The sequence below is a fragment of the Silurus meridionalis genome, chromosome 15 (assembly GCF_014805685.1).
Source record: "Silurus meridionalis isolate SWU-2019-XX chromosome 15, ASM1480568v1, whole genome shotgun sequence".
NCBI classification, from domain to species: Eukaryota; Metazoa; Chordata; class Actinopteri; order Siluriformes; family Siluridae; genus Silurus; species Silurus meridionalis.
This window is the reverse complement of record NC_060898.1, coordinates 1,482,501-1,495,371: the sequence shown is the minus strand read 5'-3', so window position 1 is coordinate 1,495,371 and position 12,871 is coordinate 1,482,501. Positions and strand designations below refer to the sequence as shown.

At 42.9% G+C, this 12,871-nt stretch overlaps 1 protein-coding gene across 7 annotated transcripts in view; it reads right to left on the bottom strand.

Moving 5' to 3' along the window:
* ptpn13 (protein tyrosine phosphatase non-receptor type 13) overlaps nucleotides 1-12,871 on the bottom strand; it is a 55,198-nt gene that overhangs the window by 37,947 nt on the left and 4,380 nt on the right. For 5 of the 7 annotated variants that reach the window (XM_046868634.1, XM_046868635.1, XM_046868639.1 and 2 more), the window contains exons 1-4: nucleotides 7,641-7,785; nucleotides 2,691-2,857; nucleotides 782-847; nucleotides 463-648 (exon numbers count right to left, since the gene is read on the bottom strand). In XM_046868634.1, the coding sequence (XP_046724590.1) occupies nucleotides 463-648; nucleotides 782-847; nucleotides 2,691-2,857; nucleotides 7,641-7,755 (534 nt within the window). In that variant the 5' untranslated portion in view covers nucleotides 7,756-7,785. Of the gene's footprint in view, nucleotides 1-462; nucleotides 649-781; nucleotides 848-2,690; nucleotides 2,858-7,640; nucleotides 7,786-9,169; nucleotides 9,293-12,871 lie in introns of those variants that run through there. The other 2 variants (XM_046868638.1, XM_046868637.1) reach the window with 2 other exon arrangements.

Here is a 12,871-nt window from a genome sequence, read left to right as displayed (position 1 = left end):
CTCTAGAGGCGAATCACTGACCCCACGTGCGACCCAACCCAGATATCAGAATCGGTTAAATGCACTATCGTTGAAACGTCCTATCTGGTAATGAAGCTGGAATTCCCTTTGTGCAGTCTCACACCATCACCAGGCTTTTAGTATGAACGCTCGTCACGCACCACTTCACCGCTCCATTATAACTAACAGCAAGGGGTTCGGAACGAGCTCACACTGGTTCCAAACAATTTCCAGATGCTTCAGGTTCGCCAGCTTCTAGTTCCAAAATAAACAGTTTTCCTGCCTCACACTGTACATTGAGGTTAAAATTAACTTTATCGTGACAACAGCAACCGAATGTAGTAAACTAAAGGAGATCTAAAGCTCTGCAGACCACATGAAGATGAAACATGAGTGAAGAAAAACAATAGAAGAAAAAGGAGAAAAAGGAGGCCACGTCAATAACCGAGGCTCGATGCTTACCTGAGACAGACTGCCGAGGACCAGACGCACCAGCTTCCGCACGTACGAAAAGGACGGATCGCACGTGGAGTTACGGACATGTGTGCTGCAGACGTCCAGGAGCGAGCGAACAGAGAGGCGGGTCAGCGTCGAATCATCACACATCTTCAGCAGAATACTGTTCAGGTGCTCAGTTAGCTTCATGGGCTAACACACGTGCACACACACACACACACACACACACACACACACACAACTGTAATTCGACTCCTTGTGATTCATTAAAATAGCAAATCATGTAATAATTGATATTTTTTTCGTGATCAGAAATGATTTGTACCTGGCTTTGAGGAATCTTATAATCTGCTCCCCAGAACAGAGTCATGCCCAGTGAATACATGTGCATCTGTCAGGGCAAAAAAATGTAAAAATGACGAATCCATCTCAAGCTCTGCTTCAGATTCTCAAATGGAATCCTCAACTGCCTCAAAATTCTCCAAAACTGACACCTTACAAATCCTGTTCCCTCTTAAACTGACCCTCAAACCTCTTGTTCTTCCTCAAACTGAAACCCCAATAAGAGCCCCAAACATGTTCTCTCCGGCTGTTGAATGAATCTCGGACTGACCTTTAAACCTTTTCTCTCACAAACTGCCTCTCGAATGCATCTCAAACCGACCCCAAGCTGCACGTTAAACTTTATTTTCTCCCTCAAACTGACCCTCAATCTTCTCGTTCTCTCTTTTAAAACTGGTCTTCAAACTGCATCCTGAACAGCTCCATGTGATGCTTCTCAACCTTCCACTATTTTTGTGAACTGGATCCTGAACCCCCTTAGAGGAACTTCTCTATAAAAAGCTGCCTCTCTAAAGCTTCTTGAATTGTTCCTGCAGTCTCATGACCTGCATCTTTCAATCGCTTTGGCCTGCCACTTGAACTGCCTCAGCAAACACACACACACGCACACACACACACACACCCCTAGCAAACTTAGCCGACTGTCTGATCTCCATGAATGTGTTCATTAGTTTCGTCAGAAGCTCATTAACCTCAAACTCGTCTCGATGTCTAATACGAGACTCTGATTTCATGCAAACAATTTACTCATTAAACGTTTTTCTTCAGGTGTTTTATGTTTATGGAGATATTTAGTAAATGGAGTGAAAGAACGAGCTCTAGAAAAGTCCGAATCAGCAGTGCGGAATAATCAGAATGTTTACTGAAGCTCAGGATACAAGCGATGTGCCTATTGTGTCATTTCGCAGGGCTGCTATTATCCGTAAGCCTCCGTTAGAACAGAACGAGGAACGTGAAATTCCAGCTGCACGCTCGCCTAGATCCTGAACGCCCCACACACACACACACACACACACACACACACACACACACACGGATGACTAATAAACCATGCTGACCTTTTGTTCTACTAAATGTGACTAATCTCTTAATTAACATCACGACAACCTCACACACTTCTGTTTAATCACTGGATTGCAGGTTAATGTGTGTGTGTGTGTGTGTGTGTGTGTGTGTGTGTGTACACACGTTTGTAAGGAAAGTGATGGTACATGCAGACATCTTTCCTGTTTCTACAGCACTCTCTCTCTCTCTCTCTCTCTCTCTCTCTCTCTCTCTCTCTCTCTCTCTCTCAAAAGAGAGATATATATAGAGAGAAAGATAAAGATATAGATAGAGAGACAGAGAGACAGAGAGACAGAGAGAGAGAGAGAGAGAGAGAGAGAGAGAAAGAGAAAAGGAAAGAGAGAGTTGGCATGGCTGAAGGAAAGAAAAGCAAAGCCACATTCTTCGGTTTCTAGAAGAATGCAGTGGATTCTTTCACTCTGCTATAAAAGAAGGAGGTTTGAAGGCAGACCGAAAGCTCACACTGCAGTGTGTGTGTGTGTGTGTGTGTGTGTGTGTGTGTGTGTGTGTGTGTGTTACAGAAAGTTACACAGTTATACACACTGTAACCTGCCCGACTCTTCATTACACATTCAGCAGTGTTATAAAGCCACACATGGACACCTGAAGTGGGATTCATTCAAATTTTCCTTCCACCACTTACAACAGTAAATCGATTTGGTACACCACTTTGTGCAACATTCCCTGTCCACTCTGTGTAACATTCCCTGTCCACTCTGTGTAACATTCCCTGTCCACTCTGTGTAACATTCCCTGTCCACTCTGTGTAACATTCCCTGTCCACTTTGTCCAACATTCCCTGCCCACGATGATGAAGGTCGCAGTACCTTCTCGATGTCTGAGAGCGAGGACAGGTTGAGTCCCTCGAGCACTTCCGGGGATGTGAACGCTCCCAGATCCTGCTGAGTCACGTTCTCATCCGTGAACGAGATGTTTCCAGACGGCATGAGCAGAAGAGACCACGGCGAGATGATGAAACCCAGGGCAGTCGGGTCTGCAGGCAACACACACACACACACGTTTAAAACTTTGGATCTACAGCATTATTATACACGATGCACCAATCGGACTTCATAAACAACATACCTAAAAATGATTGAACTGATAAATTTGAGGATTTTTAAAAAAAGCTGACGAATCCTGAACACTTATAGCAGTTAACTAAGCGCTGAGGGAAAAAAAGAAAAAAGAAAAAAGGACAAAAATAGAACTGAGGCCAAACAACTGCATTCCTGTCTGAGCTTCTCGGTTAAAAACAAACTGAAAAACAAAACAAAAGAAGCTCCACAGTACAATACAGCACTCACACCGCCGCTAGTGCAGCTCATGAAGCTAACGCAGCTAGCATGTTCCAGAACGTTCTGTACTACCACAGTTTTTGTGCTGTTAGTGTTACAAACTTATGGACCGTTTGGATAGGATCCACACATTTTGTGTGTGTGTGTGTGTGTGTGTGTGTGTGTGTGTGTGTGTGTGCACTTTTCAAAATCTCCTCAATGCATGGAAAAGGCATTATGTACTTCCTAAACTTTATACAAGCAACCAACGCTAATTTCTAATCGCTAGTGTTCTGTTAGCATGAAACAGACTGAAATACAGAAAAAGCCTCTGATGATGATGATGATGATGATGATCTTCTCCTCTTCCAAATCCCTCACTAAGTCATTATATGCTTATTATATTCTTATAAAATACACTAATTTCTAGTCTCAATATGAAAAGGACAGAAAGAGGCTCTGTAATTTCTTCTCGTTTTTATATTTCCTGCCTTTTTAACATAACGAAGGAGAAAACAGACAGGTTCATTTCACGTAGCGCCGCTTTAACGTGCTGGAATTCGCCATGTAAACCCACGTTTCCTGTGGCGAAGCGCTGACCGTGGCGGAAAGAGGGAAAGAGGGGAAAGGGGGGAAAGAAAAAGAAAGAGCACATGGTGAATTCTGCACCTGAAATTCCCCACAAACCCAAACAGGAGCAGTTAGTGGACATGCTCCAGCCTCGCTACGGCTTTTAATGGAGACCAAACGGCTAAGGGCGAATGAGGAAAGTGGTGTCACGTGACTGGAGAGTTGGCAGGGAAACTAGTCTTTTATCTGAAACATCAGAAAGAAAGAAAGAAAGAAAGAAAGAAAGAAAGAAAGAAAGAATGTAGTCATCATCTGCCTCCAGCTCGACGAGATGAAAAACTAAAGGCAGTAAAAAAAAGACTCCATTCAGAAATGACAACAGCAGGGACCTTAGAAGTCCAAAACACAATGAGTCACACAGCGAGAAAGAACTCCGAGCCAGAGGGAATCTGGGAATCTTTGGGATGACGGGAAAAAAAAAAGGAGGAAAAAAAAGGGGGTTGTATGACTTTTCTTCCCTTCACAGAACATTCAAACCGAGCAACAAAAAAACAATGTGAACCATGTAAGCTAGCCGAGAAAAAACGTTTTTTATTTATTTAAAATTTCAGATAAATTAATTTACTTCCATTTTTATATTAATTTCTTATGTGTTTTTTTTAAACATTTAAAACATTTATACTTCATTAATATTCTTTTCTTATACATCCATTTATACACTGATCAGCATTTATTACGTTGGTCCCATTTTTCTGCTAAAACAGTCATGACCTGTGGAGCATCAACAGCATGAACTTCTTCAGCGGTTTGAGCTACAGGAGTTCGTCTGTTGGATCGGAACCACACGGACCAGCCTTCACTCCTCACGTGCATCAATGAACCTCGGCCGCTCGCAACCCTGTCGCCGGTTCACCACTGTTCCTTCATTAGAGCACTTTTGATAGATACTGACCACTGCAGACCAGGAACATCCCACAAGAGCTGCAGTTTGGGAGACGCTTTGAACCAGACGTCTAGACGTCTCAATTGTCAAACGAACTAATTTTTCCTGCTTCTAACACAATAACATTCTGAGTGGTGAATGAATCGTCACTTTCTAAATAATAAAAAAATGTCATTCCAGCTTTGTGCACAGGGATATGGTCATGCTGGAGGAGCCTGGAGAACTTCCTGATAACATCAGAGTGCGCTGAGCCTGGAGTCACAGGAAAGGCTGGAATACGGTAAACTGCTGAGCTTGCACAAAACAAAGCAACATTCTGTGCCAACGTTGTAAATAAAAAGATTGGCCCGCGCTTTTCTGGGAGTCTGTAAGAAACGGAGGTCAGATAAAGAGTCACTGTGAGACAAGGACGAATTCCTCTCCTTTATCATGATGCATTGAGACCAGCTACATCACCACCATCATCCACATCGACCCTGAGACTGAAGGATTCATTACCATCCAAACCAACTGGTACCAACAGGAAAGAAGTATCATTGTCCTCTGTCTCACTGTCCTCCACTGTCTCACTCTCCTCCAGCGTCTTATTCTCCTTTGACTCACCATCCTCCACGTCTTCCACTGTCTCACCATCCTCCACTGTCTCACCGTCCTCCACTGTCTCACCGTCCTCCACTGTCCTCCACTGTCTCCCTGTCCTCCACTGTATCACGGTTCTTTCTGTCTCCCTGTCCTCCACTCTCACTGTCCTCTCTGTTTCCCTGTTCTCCATTTGTCTCCCTGTCCTCCACTCTCATTGTCCTCTCGGTTTCCATGTTCTCCGTTTGTCTCCTTGTCCTCCACTGTCTTGTCATCTTTCTCTGTCTCACAGTCCTCCATGGTCTTTGTCCTTTCTGTCTCCCTGTCCTTCACTGTTTCATTGTGCTTTCTGCTGTGCTTCACTCTACACGGTCCTCTACTGTCTACACGGTTCTTCCTGTCTCCCTGTCCTCCACTGTTTTAGCCTCTCACTAACAGATTTTTAATTCATTCATTAGTTTTTAATAATTAATAAAATTAGTTTTATTTGTATTGCCTTTTTTGTAAACAAGTGTAATTGTTTTGTGTGCACACAATAATCTAATAATAATAATAATAATAATAATAATAATGTTACATACGTTTTCATTTTGTCTTATTTTCTGGATTATTGGTCTTGCCGCCACACACACACACACACACACACACACACACACACACACACACGGAGTGAACAGAAGCGATACTCGCACCTGAAACGAAAGAGTTAATCTTCACGGAATGTAACAGATCGACATTCCTTTGATTTTCTCATCTAGAAGTCAAACGAGTCACGTTTCCCCTTTCAGGTTTATGAGTAACCGAGTTCCACTATAAATATCATCCCTCGAGCAGAGCCGCGAGAACCAAACGCTTTACCTCCAAAATGTGTACGAAGAAGCAGCAAAGCGAAATACAGGCATGTGAAAAAATAAGTACACCCTCTTAGAATTCAATGGGTTTTAGGTTTCAGGAAATAATTCAAATCATTGAATCTTTATCAGGTTTGTGATTCGAGTAAATACGACCTCAGATCAGCAACAACACGAGACGTACACCAACATGCCGTTATTTATTATTACAAAAATAAAGCCGTTATGAAAAAGACATGTGGGACGACTGGACAATGGAACTGCTTCCCTTCGTTCCTTTACAAATCGCCTAAAATTCTTTCTTTTTCTACACAACAGAAATCAGAAAACAGTTTCCGGAGCATTCAATTGGCGGCGGAAATAAATTAGTGCAGTGTTTAAGTATGAGCAAGAAAAAAAAGCCCTACAGCAACACAGAGACCAGAGGAACCAGGAGAACAGGACGGAGCAGAGAACGGAGGGACGATTCTTTCTGAAAGAGGACGAGAGTGAAATCAAAATAGAATGAGATCCTGTGATAGGCGTAAAGACACCGAGCGGAACCTGACGAGGGAGTGAACATCTAAACAACACGGGAAATTCATCCAGGAAAGAAGTGAAAGCGTTAACACACACACACACACACACACACACACACACACACACACACACACACACACACACACACACACACACACACCAGTACAGAAGTGGTGGATAAAGTACACAAACCATGTAGTTAAATAAAAGTAAAGATGTGTAAAGACTCGAATGTGACTCTCAGCACACTGATCTATTAATAGAATCAGTGACTCAAATGCTGATTGATTTCTATTACAGTGATCATGAACACAAAACCTAATTTTCAACTACATAAAAAAAAGCGTGTAAACGAGGTCACGTTTGTTGTGGCGTGTTTGAGTCCCGGAAGCTTGATGGACCTGGGATTTGATCTCACAACCTTTGATCCTAACCACTTCGCGATCACTTGTGTTTAGCAGACGCAGTTACCCAAAGTGGCCCAGAGGTGGCAGCGTGGTGTGGCTGGGATCTGAACTCACAACCTTCAGAGCCAAAATCCAATGCCTTACCCACTAAGCTACCACCTCTCTTCATCTCTTCACTCACACGTTTCCGTAAATCGCTAATAACATTCCAAACAAATCACAAATAATAGAAATAAACTTGAACGTCAATTCCGAATAGAAATGCGAAAATAAATACGATTTATATTAGAGTTCTGGTAACACAGATCACAAACAAGCGTCGCTGAGGACAAATACACGATATGGACGAAGGCTTGTGGACACCTGACCATAAGATCCTTCTGAACATCCAATCCCACATTTAGACCCAATTTACTATTATAATGAGCTTCTAGATGTTCCAATAGATTTTGTGAGTTGAGGAGGACTGGGGTCCAACTTCTACAGCATGAGATCTTCCAAAACATGGAAAGCAGATCTTCATGGAGCTTGTCATGGGTTTGCGTCTTCTCATTCATTCAAAGAATTTATGCGTTGGGGTCAGGTGTCCCAATACTTTTGCCTGTGTAGTGTAGGATAAAGTCGTATTCACCTCTGCGCATGAGTTCCTGCAGACTCTCGGCGCTCTGGTTCAGCACGGCCCACACCTCCTCCTCCTGCAGAGGACCTCCTCGGACCTGCAGAGCCTCGGCCAGAGACACGTGCATGGTGCCTGCTGAGAGAACAAACACGAAATGTTCATCAAACCGCAGCAGATTTACAAGAAAACTCATCATGCTTTTGGAGAATAAAATAATAACAGTGAATCAGATGGATCAGACCACATTTGTTCCTTTACCAAATCTGAGCAGACAAAAGCTTCTGGACAAAGGAGGTCATGTGACCACCACCACATAACATTCAGTAAAAAAATCTAATCAGGTATATTTTGTGCTGATATCATCAATCTGATTCCAATAGAGCTGAGATCAGACAGTTCTGCAGTGGGATAATGAAGTGTAGAAGCTGATCTTCAGCTCAGACTCCCAGCCAAGATCTCAAAACTCTCAGGAAGCCTGTACGCCATCAGAGTCTTTTCCCTTCAGAAAAACCCTCACAGATTAATTTTTCTCTCCAGGAGCTCGGCTTGTACACGTTCCACACCTACAGAGCTGATGGTCCTGAGGCTTCACACACACACACACACACACACACACACACACACACACACACACACACACACACACACACACACACACACACCAGTACAGAAGTGGTGGATAAAGTACACAAACCATGTAGTTAAATAAAAGTAAAGATGTGTAAAGACTCGAATGTGACTCGCAGCACACTGATCTATTAATAGAATCAGTGACTCAAATGCTGATTGATTTCTATTACAATGATCATGAACACAAAACCTAATTTTCAACTACATAAAAAAAAAGCGTGTAAACGAGGTCACGTTTGTTGTGGCGTGTTTGAGTCCCGGCAGCTTGATGGACCTGGGATTTGATCTCACAACCTTTGATCCTAACCACTTCGCGATCACTTGTGTTTAGCAGACGCAGTTACCCAAAGTGGCCCAGAGGTGGCAGCGTGGTGTGGCTGGGATCTGAACTCACAACCTTCAGAGCCGAAATCCAATGCCTTACCCACTAAGCTACCACCTCTCTTCATCTCTTCACTCACACGTTTCCGTAAATCGCTAATAACATTCCAAACAAATCACAAATAATAGAAATAAACTTGAACGTCAATTCCGAATAGAAATGCGAAAATAAATACGATTTATATTAGAATTCTGGTAACACAGATCACAAACAAGCGTCGCTGAGGACAAATACACGATATGGACGAAGGCTTGTGGACACCTGACCATAAGATCCTTCTGAACATCCAATCCCACATTTAGACCCAATTTACTATTATAATGAGCTTCTAGATGTTCCAATAGATTTTGTGAGTTGAGGAGGACTGGGGTCCAACTTCTACAGCATGAGATCTTCCAAAACATGGAAAGCAGATCTTCATGGAGCTTGTCATGGGTTTGCGTCTTCTCATTCATTCAAAGAATTTGTACGTTGGGGTCAGGTGTCCCAATACTTTTGCCTGTGTAGTGTAGGATAAAGTCGTATTCACCTCTGCGCATGAGTTCCTGCAGACTCTCGGCGCTCTGGTTCAGCACGGCCCACACCTCCTCCTCCTGCAGAGGACCTCCTCGGACCTGCAGAGCCTCGGCCAGAGACACGTGCATGGTGCCTGCTGAGAGAACAAACACGAAATGTTCATCAAACCGCAGCAGATTTACGAGAAAACTCATCATGCGTTTGGAGAATAAAACACAGTGAATCAGATGGATCAGACCACATTTGTTCCTTTACCAAATCTGAGCAGACAAAAGCTTCTGGACAAAGGAGGTCATGTGACCACCACCACATAACATTCAGTAAAAAAATCTAATCAGGTATATTTTGTGCTGATATCATCAATCTGATTCCAATAGAGCTGAGATCAGACAGTTCTGCAGTGGGATAATAAAGTGTAGAAGCTGATCTTCAGCTCAGACTCCCAGCCAAGATCTCAAAACTCTCAGGAAGCCTGTACGCCATCAGAGTCTTTTTCCCTTCAGAAAAACCCTCACAGATTAATTTTTCTCTCCAGGAGCTCGGCTTGTACACGTTCCACACCTACAGAGCTGATGGTCCTGAGGCTTCACACACGCACACACACACGCACTCCAAAAATGTAAAAATAAGACAATAAGATGCTCTCTGTCTGTCTGTCTCTCTCTCCTTCTGTCTGTCTCTGTCTATCTCCCTTTCCATCTCACTCTCCGTCTGCATCCGTCTCCCTTTCTCTGTCTCTGTCTCTCTCTCTCTCTCTCTCTCGTGTCTCTCTCTCTCTCTCTCGATCTTGCAGGAGCAGTAAATGTGTCAAGGTCATTAGTTCATGTCACACAGAACACAATAAAACTATCAGGAATGCGTATTAGTGATGGCCTTGTGTGTGTGTGTGTGTGTGTGTGTGTGTGTGTGTGTGTGTGTCTATCCCCCGCTCTCTTCCACTTTGTTCAGGAGGAGTTTTGACAGTGAAAATGCCTCAAAACAAACGCCTGAGAAATCGTCTGGATTAAAGGCTAATTCAAACAGAACTGTGAAAATGAGCTTCACAAAAATATACAACTTTTCTAAAAGGTCAGAACCAGGAAATCTAATCCTCCAGAGACACGCCCTCTTACACACACACACACACACACACACACACACACACACACACACACACACACACACACACACACACAGAGCTTTACTTCAGATGATCCGTAGAAAACCTTCTGCGTTTTTTGCTCTGAATACCACAGACACGAGTCATCCTCATCCGCTCAAACAAATCCTCTCTCTCTCTCTCTCTCTCTCTCTCTCTCTCTCTCTCTCACACACACACACACACACACACACACACACACACACACACACACACACACACACACACACACACACACACTTTGCAAAACACTCAAATCTATGCTTGGATCAGAAAGGTTTCCAAAAGCACATCATAAAGTCCAGCGCAGAGGTCGTTTCATTCTGAGCAGAAAGCTGACGTGTGGGTGGAGTCGCTAAAATCATTTCCACTTAGTAACAGCCTGAAAATCTTTCTGTACTGAGAGAGAGAGAGAGAGAGAGAGAGAGAGAGAGAGAGAGAGAGAGAGAGAGAGAGAGAGAGAGAGAGAGAACCAGGCCACAGAACCCTGTAATCGCTTCTCTAATCTCTTCTCCAAACTCGGACCGTAAATGTTTTACACCACAGCACTGTTCTGTTCTGCTCAGGTTCTTGATGGTGTTTGGTCAGAAGATGGTGAGTAAGTGTCTATAGGAGCCTCTCAAAAGTTTTGATCACCACTAAATCCAAACCTTAAATCCACCAATCAAAAATACACAAATTAAAATTTTAATAAGATGCAAATTTATACATTATACAATCTGCTTCTGCAGAACATTTACTGATAAAAGTAACAAAAAAATCCTGTAATTATTGCAAATTGTCATATGGAACATTTATGAGTTCATGAAAGGAAACATCAACATCCATTCCAGCCGATGTGTAGAAGAACCAGGTCAGGTGTGTTTGCTGTCCTGCTCAGCCAAAAATAAAACCTTCTAGCAATGGCTAACATTTTCCAGAAGCTCTGCAGGAACATCCTGTGTTTTGGTGTTGGGAGCGAGTGATCCAGCGAATGCACTCTAGGAACCGGGAACGTTTGTGTAAAATAACGAAGTGATGAACTTTTGGATGGTTATGCGATTTGAGAGCGAAATTACAGGAACCCAGTAAACATGCTGGAGGTTGAACTTTAAAGTAACTGTTGATACAGTGACGTTTTCGGAAAGATGTTTATTTGACATTTACAGAAGAAGTCTCCAGGGTCACAGATAAAACTGTATGTTTAGAACAGATGCTCCTCTTTTTATTACCATCTAGAGAGAAAACAAAAACCCAGCATCTGGTGAGGAATTTATAGCTGCTCTCTGAGTTAAAAAATTATTGTAGTTTGCTCAATTTCCGAAACTTTAGATGCAACTATTAATGGATAAAAAACAACAAATGCAGTTGGTAGAAAGAAAAAGAACAAATAAATTGGATACAAAGCACAGAACTGGAGACTCCTTCCACTAACCTGGGATTTGCAGCTGTGCAGTTGGCCAATCAGAATCCAGCTAATTTTAGCTAATCGTTTAATACAGGAAGTTTCGCTAATTAGCAAAAATAACAATAAAAATGAACAGAAGCGAGTCCAGAAATAAAACCCATGCGTACAAACCAACCAAAAATCTCAGAGATACAATGTTTTTTCATGTTTCATGTTTAACATCGCTCCCTGTGGGACGCCAAAAAAAAAAAAGAAAACACAGAGCCATCGTCTTGGTCCTCGTTCTTTCCCTTTCCTCATTTACACCTACTTCCCAAGCGTGTGTTCACCTCAAAAGTCCCTCCTCGTCTCATCTGTCTGTCCGTTATTCATCCCTCGTTTTACGCTCCACCAGACGGAGGGACGGATTCGAGATGTCTGAGCGACGTTTCGCTTTTCAGCAGAACCAGTCGGCGCTAATCGTCTGGATACAGAATTTTTTTAAAAACCCATGAAGCCTGTTGGTACATCTGTCTAAACATGACAAGTGTGTGTGTGTGTGTGTGTGTGTGTGTGTGTGTGTGTGTGAGAGAACACTGTGAGAGTACATAGATCAAAGAGGATAAAATAAATAAACCAATCATGTTCCTGCACTCTACAAGTTGTAACTCGTTCCATTAGCAGCGCCAAGACATTCGAGCAGTAAGATTCCCATCGCTCGCTTAACACCCCTGCTGACCTTTAACCCCAGGCCTGGGTCACGTCTAGACGTCTGAGAGCAAGTTGTACACCGTTTCCAGCGAATGCACAGTACAGACCCTGAGTGGAAAGCATTATTTTTGGGGGGAAAAACAAAAGAAAAAGAGCATGATAAAGAAACCATGCTACAGGAAAAGACACGCCCCACGCTAGCCGCTAGTTCTCAGTCTGATGCTATGCTAGCACTTCATTACTCATCCTTTTTTATTATTTCATTACTCACTCATCTCCACTACAGTTCTGACCGCCTCATCCCATCTTCTCAAGGTCTCCTTTTTATCTTTTCTGGCTTGCAGAAGAGGTTCATTGCTTTTCTTTGAAAAAGTGAGATAATGTAAAATAAACAAACCCCCACACACACACACACACACACACACACACACACACACACACACACACACACACACACGATAGCAAGATAAGACTTGTTTAGAGAGAAGAGAAAATGTGAG